The 24,305-nt window shown below is 46.4% G+C and overlaps 1 protein-coding gene across 5 annotated transcripts in view; it reads right to left on the bottom strand.

Annotated features, from left to right (window-relative positions):
• Positions 1 to 24,305, bottom strand: part of FTCD (formimidoyltransferase cyclodeaminase) — a 151,362-nt gene that overhangs the window by 70,224 nt on the left and 56,833 nt on the right. For all 5 annotated transcript variants that reach the window (XM_085645163.1, XM_085645165.1, XM_085645164.1 and 2 more), the window contains exons 2-5: positions 23,671 to 23,854; positions 23,074 to 23,202; positions 22,154 to 22,242; positions 19,343 to 19,522 (exon numbers count right to left, since the gene is read on the bottom strand). In XM_085645163.1, coding sequence (XP_085501289.1) covers positions 19,343 to 19,522; positions 22,154 to 22,242; positions 23,074 to 23,202; positions 23,671 to 23,854 — 582 coding nt within the window. The remainder of the gene's footprint in view (positions 1 to 19,342; positions 19,523 to 22,153; positions 22,243 to 23,073; positions 23,203 to 23,670; positions 23,855 to 24,305) is intronic.

Here is a 24,305-nt window from a genome sequence, read left to right as displayed (position 1 = left end):
TATTTGCGAGCCGCCGTTGTTGCCTCCCGCTTCACCAGCTCCATCCCCATAGTTGACCCCCTCCCTCAGCCCTGGGCACATTGTTCTCCCAGTCCCGGATCAAGTTTCCCTCCCCCTCTCTGCATTTCTTTGGATGGTTGGGGTTCCCCACTTGAGGAGCACGTGTCGTCATTTTCGATTGTGGGTTGCCTTGCGGGTGTGGTTTTATGTTGTTGTGTTGTATAAAACAAAACCGTATTGTGGGTTCAGAGTTATGTGGCCCGCGTTGTTGATACCTCCTGCTTTATCGTCTATGCAAAGCCAAGTGCCTTATTGTATGTATGTCATTTGCTTTTGTCACTTTAGCGGCCGGCCGGAAGGTTGTAGGCCCATACTTGTATATATTTGAGATTGCAATTAACGGTTTCAAAAAAAAAAATATTGTAATTTACCAATTTGGGGGAAAAGTCTGATTTGGGTTTTAATCCACTCTCCTGTGTCTGATCAAACTCAATGTTTAGATTCCTGGATTGAGTTTCCAACTCTAATGGAGTGGTCTCTGTTAAGGACCAAGGTTTCAGCAAAATTATACTAGAGTTCCCAAAAAAAAAAAAAACACAAGAGTCTACACCAACTGGAAGGTGTGACTATAGTTTTTAGCAATGGCTCGCTAACAGAAAGGCCGTCAGAATTCTTTGGCTTGTTTATTGCACCTCCTGTTAGACTTTTGCCCTCATAAATAAAGGACACTACAGATTTTTTTTAAAAGTGATAACATACCTGGGGAAGATGATTTGGTCCGAGTAACAATGGATGTAAAATATTTGCACACTTGCATCAAACATGATGATGGCCATCTGGGCATGGAAAGTTTCCTCAACAGCAGGCCAGCAAATCTTTTGCTCCATAATCAAATGCTTTTGGAGAAGGCCAAATTTGTCGTGAACAGTGCATTTTTTTAATGAAGATAAATTATAACATCAACTACGCTTCATGGGGAAGTTTGAAAATTATTATTTAAGTACGCCCTCCCTACAAACCTTTGACTGAAACATTTTACTCTGGTTGAGGTTCACTGACAAAAAATTATAATTTGGAAGGGAGATGCGGCATGATTGCATGTTTTTCATTCACTTTTAAATCAGAATTCCCTTGTAGTGACTTTGGAATTTAGTGGTAAAACGATTTGTTTTCATGACTGTATATTGTACATTGAAGATTACAAAAACATGAGTAACATTTATAGAAAACACCAGTTAATCGTACTCAACATTCCAAATGTGCGCATCCTTTACATCAAAAGAATTATATTCCCTTTGGTGAAATGTTAAGAGCCCTTAGAATTTGTAGTAATGACACTGAATACCAGAAAGAAATCATTAATATCAAAGCGAGATTTATGCAGCAAAGTTACTCAAGCCACATTATCAAGAAAGCACTAGGAAAAAACTCAGCTGGGAGGCCGTCGTCACCAGGAGCTTTCCGGGAAGGCACGGAGTAGATCGCAGAGGGGACTTCCTCCACCATGACTGCGCCTTCCCGCTGTGCAGATTGTGTGGTGTTAGCTGTGGTATTGTAAGGCAGTTAAAAAAGGAAGATTCAGCAGCAAGGATCAAGGGGATACTACTAGCCATGTAAAAGCATTCATAATATTTCAGAATCTCTGCCACTATTGCTGTCGGGAGGGTGACAAGGCGAGCCTTCGAGTCTCAGACTGCAGGGATTGTTCTAGAAGAGTCTTCTTGGCAGATTTGAAAAGTTAAAAGCCCAGTAGTGTAGCAATGGGGCGAGGAGCAAGTCTGGCCTGGGCCGCACAAGTTTTGGGGGTGGGGCGGCCTCCCCCCCCCCCCCCCCTTCACCTGCAGCCATCGCAGGAATCACCAGAACACCCCCCCCCCCCCCGCTCCTACACAAGGCTGCCGTGTGCGGCAAATGCCGGGACAATGTCTAGCTACGCCACTGCTAAAGCCTATCTGCTCTTCTCACCCCTTTCGTAGTGTCTGTCTTAAGCAGAAGAGGCATTTCTCCGCCCCGTAGTACAGTGTGTGTTCAGCTGATATTTAGCCAGTATTCGCACCCAGAAAAGGGGTGAATTCAGAAAAGAGGAATTACCATTAGTCAGGGCTCCGACCTTAGTTTCCAGTGTCAATCTGTTCTCCCAAAGACTTGGTTTGATCTGCACCAAGTCCCTCATCAGCATGCCGTGAAGGACAGCCTTCTCTGCCCCCACAACGTCTGTGCTGAGGTCACTGAGCCCTTCGCTGCGGCGGAAATTCCGCCGCAGCGCTGGGGGGTGCGGGGGGGGCAGCGCGGTGGCCCGGTGCTCATGACGGAGCCACGCCGTCATGAGCCACGGTTGGGCTGTGCTCATGACGGAGTGGTTCCGTCATGACTCCGCCCACACCGCTAATCGCCCGCACAGGCGGGGAATTAGCACCGCGTGGGTGGCGCGGCCGCCAACGGCCGCAGCATGACGGAACCACTCCGTCATGAGCACACGGCAACCGTGGCTCATGACGGCGTGGTTCCGTCATGAGCACGGAACGGGTTAATATTGTTCTACATATTCTGCGAGGCAATGTTTTGCTTGCAGGTCTTTATAATGGGAGGTATTGAGGCGCCAAGATCCTCGTGTGGTTTATGCAAACTCAAGTTTAAATGTAGATATACAAGGTCATGATCCGTGACCCTGCAAGGGATTATATTCACGTCAGCTAAATGTTGGTCACCAAGTGAGTACAAAGGAATTCATCAATACGGGTCTGAAAGTTATGGGAGCATGAGATTAATGTGTAGTCTCCAGATTGCAAATTCAGGAGTCTCCAAGGGTCACAGACAACACGGTCCTGCATTAGGTCATGTAATGCACAACTATCCTCCACAGCCTGTCAGATCTATCCCCAAAAAAAAATCAAGCGCCACATTCCAGTCTCCTCCAATGATGGTCAATGTAATTATCCTATTGATTTGAGAGAGAAACCTAGACTTAGAAGTCTGTGGGGCATACATGGAGCCCACAGTAACAGTCATCCTCTGTATTAAAAGCTTGGCAAACACATGGCAACCGTCGGTATCAGACCAAGTTTGGAGAATGCTATACGAGAGGCGTTTATGAAGAAACATCCTAAAAACTAACACTAGAATTTTTTTAAGGCCACTAAAGCCCAGATTGTCTACATCTTAGTCTCGGTTTATCAAGAGGCCCTAGATGGTCACCTCTCTGCAGAGTTCCTCAAAGCTCAAATTTTGTTCTTCCGAAACCAGGGAAAGATTCCCTGGCGTGTTCTAGCTATCAACCGATTTCTTTGATAAATGCAGATGTTAAGATTTTAGTGAATGTTTTGGCAACACGCTTGAAAAAAGTTATCACAACTCTTATTCATTCCTCTCATCTGGACTTTGTTCCTTGACATTCCTAGACCAATCACTTACAAACTCCCTCACATATTATTTGGCAGGAGAGGCGAGTTGGAAGAAAGGGTCCTTCTTTCTTTGGATGCCGAAAAGGCTTTCAATCGTGTCGATTGGCTTTAGCTTTATTGGACAATGGCGAGGATTGGAATAGCTCATGACTTTCTCACATTAACCAGGTGCATGTACTGTGAACCAACTCCATCAGTCACTTGTGGAAGTTTCTCCTGCCCCATTTTGAAATCCATTGAAGCACTAGACAGAGTTGCCCCTTGTCCCAGTTGTTGTTTGGTTTGCTTTGGAGCCTCTAGCAATTGCAATTCGATCCAACAATGACATCAAGGGTAATCTCATCTCAGCGGGTGAGGTTAAGGCCTTATACTATGCTGAGGACATTCTCTTGACACTATGAAATCCTTCCGCCTTGGCTGCTGCTTTGATTTCTCAACTGGATTCTTTCTCCACGTTTTCAGAATATAAAACAAATTGACAGAAATGTGAGGCCCCTGGCTTTATCGTCCTCCACCACGAAGGCCTCTTTGGGTAGCCTTCCATTTAAATGGCTTAAGTCCTGTTTGAAATATCTCAGGGTAAATATCAATCGGGGCCTCGAAAATGTGGTGCTAATCCATTTGCAACCCATCGTTGATCAAATGGAGTGTGATTTTAAAAGGTAGTATGGCTTGAACTTCTCTGTGGGTTGGGTCCAGGTTATCAAGGTGAATGTCCTCCCAAAATATAATTACATCTTTGGAATGCTGCCTCTAGTTATAGCTGTCTGCGGAGCATGCAGCATTCCATCTCTCGATTCATTTGGGGCTCGGAAAGAGATTATAGGGTGCTAAGCTTTACTCAACATCGGAGATGGATGGCTTATGTCTTCCACATTTGGAGGGTTATTCGCTGGTGCAGCAGCTGGCCCATGCTGTGTTCTGGTTGCCCACTTCTAGTGATGATATCTAAACAGGGGGACAAGGGGGGCTAGTTTAACGAGGTCCAGAGTACGAGCCCCGGAAGACTGTATGCAAAGAAGGTACAAAGTTCCTCAGAAACAAAACAAGGGGCCGGGGGGGGGGGGGGGGAAGAGAGGAGACACTAAAGGGTGCGGGTGATAAAAGTAGTCCCACACTTACTAAAAGATAAGAAAAGAGAAATGAAACGGAAAAAAGGGGGAAATTCCCTTTACGGAACTAGAGCTCACACACCCAGCAAACTAGACGTCATGCTTCATCATATGAGGCTGCCCCTCGTCAGGTCGGCGCTGCAATACCGGATGGGCTCCCAAACCGGGGCTCTTTAGCGGGGATCTTTTGTTCCTGCCGGTTGGTGCAGTGGGGGTGAGGGGCCTAGTGTGTGTCGATGTGAATGAAAGTGGATTAAAACAGGTCAGTTAGTCCTAACCATTATTTTATTCATAAGGTAAACCGCCTGATTAAAAATATAGAGAGTGGCAGTATACCAGATGAAGTGTCTAGTCGTGTAGCCCTACTCTCAAGATCAACATGTTTCGTGCCTCTAAAGTCAGGAGGATCTGGGCACTTCCTCAGGATCAAAGAAAACCTATCTACACTACGTGGTCAAGTGAGCTCTACGTACCACGTTCACAGGTCGATGACCTGAAATGCAAACAAAGGATGAAGTAATGTTAACCATAATGTCTAATAAAACAATATCGTATCTCACCAGTCCTTAAAAGGAGACAAAATTTTCATTATCTAAGGTGGCACAGTAATCATGCGATTGCTGGTGTTCCCGTGGGCCACTGTACCGGATGTGATCACACTTAAATAATCTTATCATCGTATAGTGCTACTAAAGTGAGAACAATCATGACCGTGATTACCCATTGTATCCATTGCATTGATGATCTTGTCCATATTGGTTTTATGAAGTTATTTCCAGACCGAGACGGAAAATTGCATTTCCATCCTCCAAACATTGGAGATGCATTCAATTGTCACATGTCCCATCACATGTCCTGGGGAACACGCATATTTCCCTAGCTTACCCATTGCACAAAATAGCCATACCTTAAAAACTTTTGGGGGGACAATTTCAGGCTTGTATACTACATTGGTAGACCCCTGTTTCTCTGTTCCCACATCCGTAGCATTATGTGTTACATGGGAAACTCGTCTTAATACACAATTCTTGAATGCTGACTGGTATACTCTACTAGTGGATTATAATAAAGGACTATGGGAAGCGTGCCTGAAGTATAGCTTTAAGATCCTCTACCACTGGCACTTGGCCCCAGTAAGGTTGCACAATGCCCACCTTAATGTGGATTCACGCTGTTGGAGATGTGGCTTACTGTACTGCGATATAGTTCATAATGTGAGCGTCTGAAGGCCTTCTTGTCACAGGTTTGGGATAATATGAGAAGGGCCCTCGGGGTGGACAGGCCTTTGACAGCTCAGCTGGTGCTCCTACATCATGGGTGCTCGCAAACATTTTCACAGGGACCAAAATGTTCGATCGCTCTTGTGACCGTGGGCCGCATAGATACCAGAAGAGGGTGGTAGGGGGGAGGAGTAAGGTGGGTGTAGGGGGAGCAAAGCATGTACATCTACTGGCTGAATTGTATTGCAGAATGTGGAAACAGAAAACCCGGTAACAATCCCGGCTTTCCCATTTGACAAAGCTGTGTGATCCTGGACAGTTTTATTTTCCTTAATTTTTACATATATGAGGACCCTTAAAATACATGACTTGAGAATGTGCACTCTGCAAAAGCCTCCTACGATTCATTTAAAAAACTATAATGTTATTTATGTATTATTGCACCTGACTTGCCTCTTAGTTCACTACTGGCATTGTTGCCTGGCTGGTGGGGAAGCATGAATGTTTCTAAATTCATGTTTCAAAACTACCCAGTTAAAAAAAAAAATGCTTTTCAATGCGCAGATAGAATCTGATTTACTAAGGTGAAAGGTTCTGCATGTCAATGAAATGCACTTTTTGAATCTTGGAGATACTTAATTATAATTTTACATGCTTGCTGTAAGAGGTCTTTATAAATTAAAAGTTTTCCTAAAGTTAAGTAGTTACTTCCTCTCCAACTGCAATTAACATTTAATCAAACTATTGCCTGTTTCTGTAGCATATTGTTGGTTAGTGCTCTGTCGGGTAAACAGCAGCCCAGTGCTGCTGAGGACCAGAGGGCCGCACATACAGGTCAGGAGGGGTTGTACTTGGAGTATCACTGTCCTATAGGATACTCCTGACCTCCCTTCAGTGAACCAGCATGTTAATAGATGGCTCTCCACCGCTCTAGGGGTTCCTAAATTGGTGATTCTGAGTCTTTGGAAGTAGACTCTAATACCCACTCTACAGACTTGGTTGGATAACATGTATGATATGGCATGCTTTGAGCACCTTATTTATAAGCTAAATGACAAACTGCAGGTATTTGGGGCCTCATGTAGGTAAATAAATTTTACCGGTTCTTAAATACCGAGCCGTACCGAATCGGTAAATTAGAATCGGTAAGTTATATGTAGGTAAAAATTCGGTAACAGTTACCGATTCGGTAACATTCGGTAAATACGAATCGGAATTCACCGATTCGGTAAATACCGAGGTGATAATTACCGATTCGGAAAATACCGAGGTGGTATCTACCGAATCGGAAAATACCGAGGTGGTATCTACCGATTCGGAAAATACCGAATCGGTACGTACGGATTCGGTAAATAACATCACATGACTTGACGAAACAGCTAATCCTGTGCAACGACAGCCCACCCAACCAGGAACTGCCCACACCCAGGCAGGTGTACACAATTAGCCGAAGTGGCCACACCCAGGCAGGTGTACATAATTAGCCGACCCTGGAGAGGCCTGGAGTGCAGAGGAGAGGCAGGGAGCAGTTGCATGTGCGAGCGGGAAACGAACAGCATGTCCAGCCAGAGAACACAGAAAGACGGAGGGGAAAGGAGGAGGAAGCTCAAATTCAGCCCCAAGGAACTCCAGGTGCTGGTGGAGGAGGTGGTGAAGCAGCACCAGAAGCTGTTTGGGAGGCAATCCCTGCAAGTGCCTGAGGCCGAAAAGCGCAACATATGGCTGGCCATCCAGGCGCAGGTCAATGCTGTGGGAGTGACCCACAGGGACATTGAGGTCCTCAAAAAGCGCTGTTATGACCTGAGGATTGTGACCAAGAGGAAGATGGGCGACATCCAGAAGGAGGCCAGCCAGACCGGAGGTGGAACCAACAGGGCACCTGCCCTCACCGAACTGGAGGAGCTGGTGGCGGCCACACTCGAGCAAGAGAGCGTCGTGGGTCTTGGGGACGCCGACAGCTCTGCCAGAGCCGCAACACACCAAGGTAAGACGAAAGCACAGCAATGTAGCCTCCCCTACCCCTATCCCACATCCCCCATTGTGAAACGAGAATCACACTGCAGTCCACACGTGTCAGTGCAGACAGGCAATGCATTCCGGGAGATGTAGTCAGGGCAACACTAACCATGACGTAAATGTCACAGGGCAACAAGGCATGTCACGCACTCGAGGCACAAGGAGACAGAGGACAGATTGGAATGTGAAATGATTTATTGTGACGCTTGCAATGCAGCCCTTCGGGGACACTGAGCCAATGTTGTTTTTCTGTCCACAGATGTGACATCATGCAGTACAGGGCATGCTGCAGGGGAGACGGCACACCGGCCACAAAAATCACCTCTAGCCAGCACGAGTTCAGACCAGGGAGCAGGCCCACTTGCAGCCGCACCACCTACGCAGCCAGCCTCGCCGCACACAGAGCCAGCATCACCTCACCGAGAGCCAGCATCACCACCACCAGAGCCAGCATCTCCACTCATGTTCGATTCACCGGCCACATCTCCGCTTGCAGGTGTGAGAATGAGGAGGCGTCCAGCAGCCAGGCTACGAGCCTTAGACACCTCGTCAGACGACAGCATGGGCCCAGAAGACCGCACCGGGCCCCAGGAAGGGAGCCATCCCACTGTGCCCCACACCTCACAGGCAGCACAGACGGGAGCAAGAGGGCGCCGCAGGTCGCGTGTCCAGAGTCCACCAGCACCCACTGACGGCCATGGTGTCTTCTTGGGGCTCGAGGGCCAAATGTTGAAGCAACAGCGCCTGCAATCAAAGGCAGTTATGTCAGTCCAGAGGCACATGCGGGTGATGAAGACAAGCTTAGTCAACATGGACACAAACATTGGCGGCATGGCTGCGGGCATTCGGGACATGTCCCAGTCAATCCAGCAGTTGTGCAGCAAATTAGATGCTGACATCGAAGCACGGCGCCGGGAACGCCAGCGAAGGGACACTACCAGCAGGGCACTCAACCGTCTGGCAACTGCGACTTCCCTACTTTGCCGGCGCTCTGTGACGATGCAGGAGGGCCTAACACAGTGCTGCAGCGACCTGTCTCGGGGGATGGTGCAGGTGACAAGTGCACTAGGGGTGCTATTGACTAGTCAGGCGTCGACAACTGCTGCAGGGGATGCTGCGGAGCGCATCGACACCAGCAGCAGCATCACACCCCCCGTCCCAGAAGCACGCAGGAGCAGCAGGCGGCTTGGGGTTGGCTCTAGTGAGGATGCACAGGCCGTGCAATCCACCACTGCAGCGCGTATGCGCAAACATTGATGTGGCCCTGCTTAGCCACTTCCCATTGGGTGACGTAACCCTGGACATACTCCTTGTATAGATGGTATATTGCCAGATTGGCCTGTTCATGTGTTCATGGCGTGGTGCCACATTAAACTACGTCATGACTTCTCACAACTCGCTGTGTCCCCTCACTTACTCAGAAATAGTTGCATGTGATCTCTGCCCGTCTCTCTCTCCCATCGATTGCAGTTGGCACTCTAGCTGCGCTGCCCTCTGGCTGGCCTGACTCATCCTCGTTGTCCTCAAAATATGTTAGTTCCACATCTGTACCTTTTTTCGTGGCAAGGTTGTGCAGCATTGCACAAGTGGCAATTATCTTGCAGCAGGTGATGGGTTTGTACTGGCGTGCGCCTCCGCTCTTGTGGAGGCAGCGGAACCTGCTCTTCAGTAGTCCAAACGTGCGCTCCACCACATTGCGTGTAGATTTGTGGGCCACGTTGTATCGTCTCTCACTCTGGGTTGCTGGGTGTAGGTAGGGAGTGAGGATGAATGACCGGCATGCATATGCACTGTCGCCTGGATGAGTAAGAGGGAACCATCAGTTACATGCCTCTATACACTCTGATTTGCAGGTTTCAAGGGGCGTCACTGTTACTTACCCAGCAGGTATCCCTCTCCGAATTCGCCGGCACTCAGTCGTGTGTAGATCCCACTATTCTGGAAGATGTAAGAGTCGTGGGTGCTTCCAGGAAACTTTGCAACAATATCTGTGATGATGTTCCCTGCATCACAGATCACCTGCACATTGATGGAGTGGGTGGACTTCCTGTTCCTGTAGATGTGCTCTGTATCAGCTGGTGGACAGATTGGGATGTGTGTACCATCAATACAGCCGATGACATGGGGGAACTGTGCCATGTGATAAAAGTCTGTTTTTGTTTTCTGCAGTGCAGCCTGTGTGTTTGGGAAGCTTATGTAGTGGTGCATTCTCTGCATCATGGCATCCAGGAACTTCCTGAAGAAACGGGACAGGCAACTCTGGGATACACCACCCACCGCAGCTGTCACCACCTGATAACTGCCGGATGCCAGTAGATGTAGGCTGCAGAGCACCTGCACATGTGGTGGTATGGCGTGCGCCCTTCTTGTTGGCTGGTCCAGCAGTGGGTGCAGGTCCCTTATCAGGTCCATGATGGTTTCGGGGTGTAGCCTGTACCTCTCATGTATCTCTGCATCAGTCAGCTGGAATAGCGTGATGCGCTGTCTGTAGATTTGTTCCTCCCGTCGCCACACCCTCAGTCCTGCTGCCTGTAGACGTAGGCGCCTTGCAATGACGTACATGGCGGCCATGTTGTCCACGCTGTTGCATTTTGGGATTGCTTATGTGCATTGTTGATGGTTACCACCTGCTTTCCATCCGTGTTAATTACCGACTCTTATTTACCGATTTTCCTGGATTTCTTAATTACCGACTGCTCCTACATGTCATTTTAAATTTTTACCACTTCATATTTACCACTTCATATTTACCGATTCGTTAATTATGTATTCGGTAAATATGAATCGGTATTTTAGAATTCGGTAACTATGAATCGGTATTTACCGCCTCATTTACCGAAAAGTGGTTTTTGGACTCCTACATCTCACTTGTCTGAATACCGGTCGGTAACGGCATATTTACCGAAAATCGGCCGTTACCGACCGGTATTTCGCTACCTACATGAGGCCCTTGATGAGGTTTGGGACGCTTTACTTAATGACTGAAGTGTCAAGCTCAACTGTTCATTTAAGGTGTCTACGGTGAATGTGTCCTACTTCATATTTCATTCAGACCCTTATACTCCATTCCCCAGCCTATTCCTCTTGAGGTTTCCCAGTCTTAGACCCCTATTGCTGAATATGTTGGCTTTTAATAAAAGAAGAAGATGTGGACAGAAGGTCACCTGATCTTATTTCTTTCAAGGTTAGTGTTAACCCCTACCATCTTTTCTCGCCACTGGGGGTGTATATTTCCTTTTCCTTTGCTTCCTTGCTGGTTAGGTTCTTCTTTTTTCCTCGTTTCAGTTATCAATTAGTCATTGCTTTAAAGAAGATATGATCTAAACGTGTATTTTGAATTTCTCATTTTGTTTTGTTGACAGAGGAGGCTCCTCCGTTATGGTGGAGGAGTGTCACCCCCTGCTGGCAGCTGCAGACACAAAAAATAAAATGATAAAACTATTTTATTATAATTTTATTTTTCTTCAGGAGCAGAATCATAGGAGTAAGGCTATAGTGACGAGCGCACTGATGGATGAGTTGTGGGCACTGCTATAAGTGCGCATGTTGGTTTGGCCGGCCGTCTAAGGACGGCCAAACCAACATGCACACAGATCTCTCCAACCCGATCTGCATTGCTGGGTGGAGAGAACAGCAGGCACAGGCTCCCAGTCTCTCTGGGAGTGCAAATTCAGCCCACTCCAGCCAATCCCGCCTCTTCAGTCATGCTGGCATTGCCAGTATGAGAGCAGCATCTGGATTGGCTTTAGGGGAGTCTGAGTCTGTGCATAGCAGACGAAGAGCACCATGGCAACGAGCAGCAGGTAAGTGCTTATACATTTTTATTTATCGTTATTGCGCAAGAGGTTATACAGCTGGGCTCCTGATAAAGGTTGTTAACATTTAAAACGTACATTTTCATCCTTGTACGATAGCTTGCTTAAATATGGCTAGTCAGAAGATCTTCTTGGACAAACAAGGAGTATAAATGGTTGCTCGTTACAAGATATTCCAAATAATGTTGGGCGCACTAGGTGCGTGAAGCAGCGCATGGACGCATGTGCGTCATACAGTAACGCACTGAGGGGTGTGCCTGACTAATCAGGTTAGTGCTGAGGGCATTTGCACTATAACGATGAGGTCTACTTGACATGAAACGTGAGCAGAAAGCGGTTCTCAAGCCGGAAAGTCAGATGGCGTGATATTGTAGTTGCTGATGAATAGTGGTTTATATTTAAGTCTTCATGCATCATTTTGGTTGTGTTTTTTATCAAGTAATGGAGGGCAAACTAGTATGTAATTTGGGAAACTTTATTTCAAACTGTCATGGATATGAAAGGCAGTTAAAAAGACATCTCTTTAACACAGCAACTGAGCTACTATATGTAACTAGTTTATTTACTAGTCAGTCTTAAATGAAAGAAAGTAATATGTTTGAGACATAGTTCAAGAAGGGAGATCGGAACCTCCTAGCCTATCATCGACCTATCCCATTATTAGATTTGTCTGCAATAATTTGAGGGCACGTAATTCTGGGAAAAATATAGGAATGGGCAGAGAGACACTGCTTTTTCGCAGAAGTTCAGTATGGATGTCTGCTTGGTCTAGGCACCATCGAACAGGCATTACATCCATCTCTAATTCTGGGGAAATAAGTCAAGGCCAGGAGAGGTGCCATACATATGGCTTTCATGGCCCTCTCCTGTGCCTTTGACATTATTGATAGGGAAAAGCTGTGGAGGCTAATGGATCAAACTGGCATTGGCCCATCTATAATGGATTTACTTATGTGCCTCTATTGGGACCCCTCTACAAAAGTCTGTTATACACAAAATGGCGACTGTACAAACTTCATTAAGGTTACAAGAGGGGTGAAGCAGGGATGCATTTTGGCACCTTTATTTTATATGAAAGCTCGAGTCCACTTTAATATCGGGTGTAAAGGATGTCCCTAAGATAGCCCCCTGCCTGGTTCCTGTACTTTTATATGCAGATGATGCAGACCTTATCGCATGTACAGCAAATGGATTGCAGGCACTTAGACACTTTTAAAGATTTTATAGGGAATCTAAATTTGAAGATTAACCACAGTAAATCTTTTATAATGACTTATGGTCCAAAGAATACAAGATCCAAGAGTTTTTTTTATTGGGACAACGCCGATTATGAAAGTATCTAGTTTGAATTATGTGGGCATTTGATTTGAAGCAAGTTCGATTGGCCCCTTTAATACTTTATCTGAGCCTTTGGTCTACCCCAGATACCAGCTTCTCGCGAAAGGTAGGAGGAGTGTATGAACTCCAGCCATATGACTGCCATTCCCTGGCTGGCATATGTTAAAAATACCTTCTGCAACTTGGGTCTGAGCAATATCTTTGCTTGTCCATGTAGCATGAACTCTGGGTCAAAGGCATCGATAAAAGAAAAGTTCCTGGAGGATAGGGAACATTCTAGAACTGCCAAGGTGCTGGATATGGCCACAGTAGCAAGGTACGTGCCTATCTCTACTTCTATGGGGATGGAACCGTACCCAACGTGGATAACTGATGCGGAGCACAGATTTTATCTTACACGGTTATGACTGAACATGGGTCACTTTTTAGCTGCATTTCCCAGGACAGGTCCTAGTTTGCCAAGCTTCCATGCTGCCCATGTGATGCACTGTCCACCCTATCTACATTGCACTTCCCATGCTCTTCTGCACAATGTATTGTACCATATGAACTTGTTTTTTACGCCCTATTTTAAGTAACCTGAATTTACCGTCCTATCAAGAAGTTTTATATTTTTTGCAATGCCGGTCTACCCCAACAATTTGTTTCTCGGTTTTAAATGACATACAAGCTGAAATTGAAACTAAGGAAAAAAATATGCTTTATAAGAACTCTTAATTTTTAATGTCCAGGAGTACATGCCTGTTTTGAAAGAACATTTCTGCAACTTTAACGAATTTAAAATGTGCATTTGGGGTTTTTGGATTGTATTTTAACATGTACTGTTTTGATCAGGAGCTTTTAAGGTCAGGTATTGACCGACTAAAGGTTTCTTTGACTTTGATACATACTTCAGGAATTGGCAGCGTACTTCGATGACCTTTTGAGCCCTTCTCTAACCACCAGATTGGAGTAGATATTAGCTCAAGTCAATCCTTGGTTGTTGCAGGCATCAAGATATAGTAAGAATTATTGATGCACTGGCACATTGCATTTCTAAGTGAATTGAGTTGAATTCAAGTACTTTGTTCGAGAGTACCTTGCACATATGTGAATGTAAATTGAGTTTGCACTGAATGTTTTATTTTATTTCACTTTTAGATTGATGTATTGTTTCAGTCAGGTACATTTATATATTTTGGAAGAATTTTAATGCTAAGAACAAATTATGTGTTGGATTTGCTTGTGAGAGATAATTACTTCACTACAATAGTGCACTAGAGGATGAGGAGTAGCTTTTGTGCATTCTCCTTCGATTAGGCTTATTGTTCCCCATTTGTACCTATTGGAGGTTTATTCTAACACCCTTTACTTCACTCTTTGTGGTGTTTGGTCTCTTTTATACATGGTTTATGGTTTTTCGAGCTAAGCAAGGGAAAGGGATTATTCCCCACTGATATTTATCTGTTGCTTTTCTATACTATGCAAGTGTGTAGAAAACTCGCTTTTTATGTGGGATTGTCAATGTAAGGGTACACCATGCAAAAAGCAGACAGTCATTGGTTTGCAAGGCGTACATTAATAATACCAAGTGCTCTATTTGTGGTTGTGTGGTCGAGCATTTTAGGCTTACCAGAGGGTAGTGTTAAGCATTTGTTGTAAACAGAGTGAATAAATGACGCGCGCACATACACACACACAATACGGTTTTTTTATCCTATAGGAGAAACATACACTGCATAGGTTTACTTGCAAACGTTTTTGACAGGTGTCTAAGACTTAAGGTGTTTAGGGGCCCAGGTCCAAGAAACCACCAGCAGTTCAATTTTACCTGCCCTGATATGTCTAGGTGCAGAGGTGCTGGTCACGTTGGTAGCCTCGAGCGCTACATGTTAAGGTCTATAGAAGGGCCTGCAAAAGAAAGGCTGAAAGTAGGGACAAGTCTGGCAGAACTCAAAGGGGAGCTTGGCTCGGAGGGTCTTTGGAGCATGGGGACACAGTGTTTGCAAGAACCTGGGCTGGGTGGCTCTGGTGAATAGGCGTTTCCGGCAGGTCACTGTAGTCAGAGGCGGTCACTTGGATTTGGCAACCTGGAGAGGGAGCGAAAACAGAACAGCAGGGCCACTCTCGAAGACCTTGTGGATACTGAAGTCCCTCGATTGGAGGTCAGTATTAGCGTTGGCTGCGACCGGACTGGACATGCAACAAGCCTGGATAGTTGCAAGGGCTCAGCACGAAGGGTATTAGTACTGGGAGGCCTCTGGAGAAGTCAGAGGTTTGAGACTTGGTGAGAGCGACGAGGTTGACCTTCTGGACTCGCACCTCTTCTTGGCGAGTTGATCCCTCGTAATGACCAGCGACCGGTAGATGTTCCTAGGATTGATGCCTAATCACTTGCAATATCTAGTAATGGAAGTAGACATCACAGGGGCCTATCTGCTCATGTATATGGGCCCTCGCATATAATATAATGCACCCTGCCTTAAGGCCCTATGGCCTGCTGTAGGGGTGACTTACTTATAGTATATGCAGTGTACATTAGCACACTACACAGGCAGTGCGCCATGTAGTGATTCCAAAATGGGTTGGACCATTTCACTCATTCTGCAATGGCAGTTTGCATGCAGTCTTTTTGTGGGTCCCTTTGGTTGGCATAATACATGCTGCAGCCCATAGGGACCCTCTTTAGTACCAAAGCCCAGGGGTGCTAAAGTCCTTGCCAACTGGGTTACAATTAAACATTTACCTTGTTTTAAGGGAAACAGTGCTGGCACTGAGGGCCTGGTTAGCAGGGACCCAGTGCACTTTGTCAAAAAGAATCAGTACTATGGCAAAAACGTGTGGGTGGCCATGTTAAAAAGAAGGCACTATCATACACAATCCACCCCACCCTCCCCTTCAACGAAAGGGAATGAGACTAACCGTTCTCAAGAGAATCTTCATTGTCCAAGTCAAAGAACCTGGAAACCCCATCTGCATTGGCATGGTCAGTCCCAGGTCTGTGTTCCACTCAATGCTCAATTTGAGCAGGTGGTTTCCGGTGCTCGGCACCAGAACTTAATTGGCAACACCGGTGCTTGTGACAGACTGACTAATTTAAAGAAGACAACAGTGAATTCAAAATACATTAAAAATTAATTACCATTGCCTGCAACCCAAGCCATTCTTCTAGTTTTGGGGGGCTGGAGTGGTCTGAATTGTCACACTTGTAGGAGTGTGTTGGTTAGAAGCTGTGTTTTTATTATCATTGGCAGCATGGTAGGGCAAATGTGTGGTGCAAGCTGCAGTGGCCTCCCGACAAGAGCCCAGACATCAGCTTTTTTTGTTTTTTTACAAATTAAGCAATGGTTCCACTGTAAAGTCCATTTCCTGTAGTGAGACGGACCACCTCAATAGTTTAAGATTTTCTTCTTTCATTTGAATTAGCCATACAAGAGGCCTGTGCTCAATTTGTACAAGGGAGCGAGTAGCAAACGGGTATGGTCTCTTCTTCAAGGACCAAACCCCAGCAAAGGCTTCCCTCACAATGGCACTCCAATGGTGTTCTCTGGGGAGTAACCTCCTGCAAATAAAAGCAACAGGCTAGTCCTGGCCATCATCTTTGGTCTGTGATAGGACTGCTCCTATCCCATGCTCAGATGCATCTGTCTGCACAATGAACTGCCTTGCATAATCTGGAGCTTTTGGAACGGGTGCTGTGCACATTGCTTCCTTCAGCATGTTAAAAGCATTTGGACAGCTCAGAGTCCAGTTTCTGTCTAGGGTTGTTTCTTGGAGGTCAGTTCTGTGAGGAGTGCCACAGTAGTACCATACCCCTTCACAAACCTCCTGTAGAACCCAGTCAAGCCAAGGCATTACCTGACTTGAGCCTGGGTTGTTGGAGCCTCCCAGTCCAGAGTAGTCTAGATCTTGGGCTGTAAGGGCAGAACTTGGCCTCTACCTCGAAGGTGGCCCAATACAACTGAGCCCTGCCCTATCAGGCTCTTGCTTGCCTGGATAGTGAGTCCTGCTCTCTGCAGAGCATCAAGGACCGTCCCATGGTGTATCAAGTGATCCTGCCAAGTGGGGCTAGACAGCAATATAATCAAGATATGCTGCACTAAAAGACTCCAGGAGAGCCAGGACTTTGTTCACCAACCTTTGGAAGGTGGCAGGGGCATTCTTTAAACCAAAGGCCAAATAATAAACTGGTAATGTCCATCTGGGATTGTGAATGCCTAGACTAATTTGTCTGCACTGATGTCAACTCAAATGTACTGAGAAATTTCATCAGCCCTTGGAATAGAGTTTGCACCTGACTTAGTAACAGCAATGAGTCACACTTCTTTACATCGAACGCGCTACACCAGCAATTAATTTGAAACTGCGTTGGGTGTAAAGAAGAGTGACTTAGATCCGGATGCCAACATGGGCAAGGACAAGATTTACTGGTGCTAACTTTCTCTGAATGATCCTAAGGAATATGACGAGTACAAATAAAGGACAAAATTGCACAAAATGGGTTTGCATTTTATAAATGAAAGTTTTTATCTACAAACTACAAGTACCAGTGTGAGGACATTAAAAAGCCCTGAAGAAGTCTCTGGGAAAAGATGAAATGCGTTGGTTACATTTATTGAGAATATGTGAAAAAGAAGAACACTAATAAAGGGCTATGAAGATAGATTTTTAAACAAACGTGAATGGAGTCTGTGCATTACTTAATTCAGATTATATGGAATGTACAATCATTGCATAAGGAATGCATAGTGAGTGCTGATAATTTGTGTAAAATAATTTGGGGATTTATATCCCTATATGGAGGATTAGGGGGCTAATCCTCCTGATATGAGCACCACTTATTGATATTGCACCCACTCTAAATGATAATTGCAGTTTAAAAGTATCAATTTGTAAATCACTTTATATATTAAAACATACATTAAAAAAATTACATTAAAATAAGCATCTCAGAAAGAAAAAATAAAAGTTTCACTTACCTTATCCTGCAGCATGTCCTCAATGCTCTCCAATCCCTGGCTCCAGACTCCTCTGAGCACGAGGTGCCATCACAGCCAACTACCTTATCCAATCCACATGCTGCTCTAATGATGTTAAAGTCAAGCAGCATGAGAGAAGCATCTGGATTGGCTGGAGCAGGCTGCCTCAGTGCTCCAAAAGGCACTGGAGGACTGTGCCTGCTCTCCAACCCAGCTACCTAAAACAGCTGGGTTGGAAAGATTTGAATTGCACATTTCGGGCTGGCCGTAGTAAGATAGCAGGCCAAACCTATATGAGCACTTCAAATTGAAGTGGCCACTCCTCATTGCTAATCAGCAGCAAGGGTGCGCTGGACCTGCCCCCACACTCCGTTCGGCAGAGAGTAAAAAATAAAATGTCAATAATATAATTCATTACCATTTTATTTTTCACTCTTTTTGCAACAGTGGGGAAGGGTACGCTCCTGCGCTCCTGTGGAGGAACCTCCGCTGTTCAGTTCTCTCCTCGACATTGTTCAGCAAGCCTGCACCTCAGCACCAACACGTCCCCTTCCCCATCCTCACCCCACGTCTTTCCCGATCTCCTCTCCTATATTGTCTATGATCACTCATGTCCTGACCCCCTCCGCTCTTGGTATTCAATCCAGGTTTGACTGCCTCTTTTGGTTTTCATTTCCCCATCAGACATGTCCAGGACCCCTCACCGGGTCCTGCCCCCTTTAGACTTTAGTCTCCCTTCCCCATCAGGTGCCTCTCTCACCACGCTCCAGCCCACTTCTTCCCCCGAACATCCATTCCAGTTTGTACCTGCGTCCTGGACTTCGCTCCTCCTCCTCATACCTCTGCATCACCGTGCCAGACTGTCCCTCCGATGCCAGTCGGCCGATCCTCATACCATGAATGTCAATTCACCAAAACGTAGGGGTAGCGGAAGTGATCTCACACCTCAATGGCATCACAGGATTCAAACCTGAATCCTAGGAAATAATGCCACAAGACCTTAATCCTGAAGACACAATAGTGGACAATAGAGGCCAGACCCATTAGTAATAATTCATAGGGGCTAGAAACGATCTTGGTGGCTCCCTTTAGTCCTTTTAGTTGATAAATTTTAATTCATCATCGCTTGTAAGAAACTAGCACTAAGGTTAAACATAAAGATGAACGATCTGTTCAAAAAAAATTTTCAAATATTCAAAATATTGTAGCATGGCAGTAATTTGATTTTTGTTATAATAAAAATGTGTCTTTTAATGTTTTGAATTTGTATTTGTGCTATAAAGAGTGCCGTTCCACTTCTGAATGTATTTAAAGTATAATCTCCCAGTGAGGTGTGCAGAAGGTAAGCTTTTAGTGCTCATCAGAGAATACATCTACCTTCTGTTCTTTGTACTGCGTTACCCACCTCAGAGGCTAGGAGTCGCAAAAGCACTGCTAGAGGGTGCCACCTCCCAGACTCCGGTGCTACGGCCCCCTTCTCACCTGGTCTTTGCCCCTGCCCTGCTCCCGTATATCCAGGGCAATGCGGTGGGCCAGCTCCTTGGTGGACAGCAGGTTGATGTTGTATGCAATGAGGAACTTGCGAGCTCCAGTGACGCTGGCTCCCCAGCTAGGAACAAATGTGCCCGGTCCAAAATCTGGGGCCCACTCTGGTTTCTTGAGCTGAAACAAGATGACAAAATGTCACATGCAGTGAAAGTCTCTTAGCTCTTGCTGAAATCTCTTATCAACACTTAAACATTATTTCATGAGCACCACTGATGCGCCGCATTTACAATGCTGCGCACCGTGGCGCACAGATGGGCAGATGCGTGTCGCATCCCCCCCCCAAAGGGGGGCATTGCTGGAGTTGCTCCAGCAAGGCTCGGGGTGCCCCTATCCCCAACATGCTGCGTCAATCCTTACGCCTGCTTTAAGCAGGAGCAGGGTTTTGGCGCAGCATGCCCGTAAAAGTGACTGAGTGAAATCTTGTAGATTTCACTCAGCCACTTTTCAGAGGCGTTCCTGCGCCGGAACGCTCTCCCCCCCCCCGTGCAGGAACGCCCACATGTGGCGCAGGGCTTTACAACCGGACGCATCTCCCTAGATGCGTCACGTTGTAAATACCCCACAGCATGGCGCTGGCTTTGCGCCGCCGCTGTGTCACAAAAGTGACGCAACAGGGGCACAAATCTGGCGTAAGGGGCTTGTAAATTTGCCCCTAACTGTCCAGGATATTCGCGGCAGGCGCAATTTCCCCAGCCCCAACAAACCACCCCTTGAAGTTGATCAGACACCCAGGGACAGCCGGTCAGTGAGAAAACCACAACCACATTATCAACCAATATCACTCAATGCACTTCTCTCTCCTTAGATAACGTCATAGCAGGGAAGCGTGGGAGGTTCTGTTTGGGATTCAAAGTGATGGATAGAGAAGAGAGGAGAGAGTCAAACTTCACTGAAGAGCAGCACTTTCTAGGGTAGAGACAGCAACAGCCTTAGTTTCCCTCAGAAGCACCTTTAGTCTGCATGCAATTATTCCCTTGTGAAACTTAGGTTGGTCATAAACCGTTGTTTAAACAGATGAGACAACCAGGATATCAAAGCAGCACTTGGCTTGAAAAAATGTAAGTTCCAGGGCCCAGGGCAGGAGACCATTGCAGCTGGCACCACCCACAGCCCATGCCACGGCGACCACAGCGGGCACCACTCGCTGCTCCTGCCACGGAGACCACTGAAGCTGGCCGGCACCACCCACAGCCCCTGGCACGGAGACCACTGCAGCTGGCTGGCACCACCCACAGCTCCTACCACGGAGACCACTGAAGCTGGCTGGCACCACCCATAGCTCCTGCCACGGCAACCACAGCTGGCACCACTCACTGCTCCTGCCATGGAGACCACTACAGCTGGCACCATCCATAGCCCCTGGCACGGAGACCACTGAGGCTGGCGCCACCCACAGCCTTTGCCACGGTTAATGAATGCCACTACGCCAGTGCCATTATTAGCTTTCTAACCATCATTTCCCGGGTCAGCTCAGTTAGCATGGGTGGCTTGGATGTGCGAGCTTTATCAATTTAAAAAAAAAGAATAACTAGCTGCTAATGCGGTCTGATGAAACAAATAGGGCAGACCGCATCAACACGATAGACTCGGATTAATAAATGCATGTGTTTAGGAATAGGAGTCGGCGAGGAGCACCGGCAAGCACTGGCACAAATTAAGCACAAAGTTTCCTAAGGACCAGGGCTGCTCACACACCCAGTTTCACTAGCTTTCTCAACACTTGCAGCTTTGCGACTGCTCTCATAACCCTGCGGGGGGCACCGGCAACATTCCCGCCCATATTGTCCACAATGAGCAAGACCTGTGAAAACGTCTCACCCCAGTATTCACTGGGTCTCTAAGCAAGGTTCCTTGTATGGTCACAGGGAACAAATCTGCACCTGGCTTTACTGCTTTCCAAGCCAAAAACAGGATAATTCCTTTTGTACATTACACCAAAAAGGCTATTGCTAACCCACATTCACGGAGGGTTAATAAGAGGGGAGTGAGGGTCTGTGTGGGAAGGGGCAACCTGAAAAGACGGCCCTGAGGCAGACGGAGGAGGAAAGAACACAAAGGCACCAAAACTCAAGTTCACCTCAGAGAATTACTCAAGAGATGAATGAAAATGTGAACATTTAGGGGAGCAGCCAAATGTACCTTGAATGAGCTTTGAAGACTAAGAACTACTTTTCGAGTTCTCATCCAATTTACTAGTCACACTTAACACTTTAAAATACCAGGGCAGACCTAGCAAACACTGATTCACTGCTCAGTCTGTAATTGTCCAACATAAATAGACTGTATTTGTTGTCTTAAGTCCCTTCTATAGAGCTTCTACGTGAGTCGATGGTTGTTTTTTTATGGACTCCAGCGAATGGTCTTACATACGTATATTCACTTTCATCATGGTTAGGGATAACAACTGATAGGAAACATTGGCTTACTGCATTTGTTGTGCAAGTATGGAAATCTCAGTCCCAAACTGGAAACCGAGGAGCTGGAGGAGAGCGAGGGGGACAAGAGAAAACCCTCCTGGGCTTATATGGGCGGGTGAGCACAGAAGATCCGCCTTCAGAAATGCCCTCAGTGAAGGATCTTCTCCCTTCTAACAGCTCTGGCCTACCCCAGAATCCCTAAGGCGTAATCACAAACACCGGTGCATGCCAGGAGCATATTTGTGGTCTTGGACAACCTCATAACTAAACAGTAGAGGATGAGCCCCATTTTTTCAAGCCGACCCATTTGTTGGAAGAGTCAACCTACCTTGTCAGGAAGCGCCTCGTATTCACCCGACCGGATGGCAGGTAGCGATCTACGACTCTCCTGTCGTGCAGCTTCTCCATACAAGTAAACTGAGGAAACAGAGGGAATACACTCTAACACATGCCTGAGTCATAAGAGGATGGAGCAAGAAATGTTTGAAGCAAGAGCAGCCAGCAGGGCACATTCAATACAAACTTTCAGCTAGTGTAACTGGATGAGTTAGGAGCTAAAACCGAACACAGGTTGCAAAAAGCATGCCGCCCAGGGCTCTGTGGCACCAGCACAGCATCAGCCAGGATCCTGGATAAACTACCTCATTGGAATCCTACTGACTTAGTTCCAGGACCTTAAAGAACCATCCCAGTACAACAGTACTAGCTTATACTAGTCAGGATTATTCATAAACATTCATAGTGCTAACCAGAGTCATGTTAACAAAAAATACTGCAAGTAGACAGTGATGGGTACCAGTCAAGGTCCTACAGACCTGTCCCAGTGGCAGTCTAGAGGCTCTGGACATACAGACCACGAATGAGCAAGGTCAATAGATGGCCAGATCTCATTTGGGACATATTATTCCAGTCTAGTGCTTTTTACAACAAACAATTTTGTTCAAATGATTGGATTGAGATATATCAGCACTACAATACCCAGAATGCATTTAGTTGATATGTGAACGTCCAAGACTGGGAAACTGTATGTCTAGAGACAAGGAGTCTTCTGGTAGCCTTATGAATGATACAGACGCCTATTGCTTCATAAGCCGATACGAGGCAGGTGGAAGAAAAAAGTGCACAGTTATTAATCACAGCTTCCCCAAGCCATAAGGATTCTGGTGGCCATGCTCTTCAATGATACAACATTCTTAAGCTATGGTTACTACACTAAAAACTACCAAAACAACAGTCTTGTTCACTCACCAGGCACCCCCAGCTCAGATGCCAATTTCTGCCCAAACCTATTAGCACAATTGATGCATTCCTCCATGGAGACATTTCTTACAGGTATAAAGGGGCAAACGTCCAGGGTCCCCATCCGCGGGTGTTCACCTGAAGGAGATACAGAAGCCATTGTTAGCCGCCGTTCACTTTTCAAATTCTTTCCCAGAACATGGGATGACTCTCCCTCAGCCACACTGTACATTTGACGGCCAGTCAAACTAACTTAATGCATTGCAGAGACCCTGTCTAACCTGACCAGTATATGGGATAGAACTGGACTACCATGTGTGCTGCATATGATGGCCGCTCTTCTGAGACACTCCCTTCATTTGGGCGCTCATTAAACTGCTAAGAGCATGCAATGCCAATGAACTAGCTAATTCCCTCCTACTAGACTCCCCCTAACAAATGCTTAGAAATTCCATGTTCATTAACACTCCTTTCCTTTGGCTTCTCATCCACTTGTGCAAGTGATGGTCGTTCCTCCCGGTACACCCCCTTCGAATAAGCTCTACGTACACAAGGCATATTACGGCTACCCACATGGACACTTCCCACCATTAGGGACAGCAGTACCTGAATGACGAGTCATGTCGATGAGTGGGAATGCTGCCCTTGCTGCGTTCAGTGCTCCCTCCACCACAGCTTGGGGGGAACCCACAAAGGTGTAGACCGTGCGGTTAGTGGAAGGGCCGGGGTCCACATCCAGCAGTAGGCAGCCTTCTGTCTGCGAGATGGCACTGGCGATGGCATCTATCACCTGCAAAGAGAGGAGCCATTACACTTTAAGTCTACAACTCCCATTCCTTCATCACTAGACCATCATTCATTGAAATGGTGCCAACAGATGTCAGTAGCCTGGACATATAAGAGCAGAATTTGTGGCAGGACTGAAAGCCGCATCACTAGAAGTTATGGCAATGATTTGTAGGGTGATGAGTGGTAACAGTGGTCTGGGCTGGAGGAGTGGCGCAAGCATGATCTCAGCACCCCACGTGAGGGGGGGGGGGGGGGGGGAATAGTAGCATCTTATTAGATGAGTAGCAATTACAGCCGTGAACTGTAGAGGGAGCAAGAATTAGAGAGAGAGCGATCCACATTCTTCTAGACCACTCTGCTGCACTCAACACTGTTGACCATTCCACCTTACTTCTTCTCAGCTCCTCAGGTGTTATAATTTTAGCACTAGACTGGTTCTCCTCCCATTTCTC

This window comes from Triturus cristatus, chromosome 3_1 (genome assembly GCF_964204655.1).
Source record: "Triturus cristatus chromosome 3_1, aTriCri1.1, whole genome shotgun sequence".
In the NCBI taxonomy this organism is placed as follows: domain Eukaryota; kingdom Metazoa; phylum Chordata; class Amphibia; order Caudata; family Salamandridae; genus Triturus; species Triturus cristatus.
This window is presented reverse-complemented; position numbering and strand designations above follow the sequence as displayed.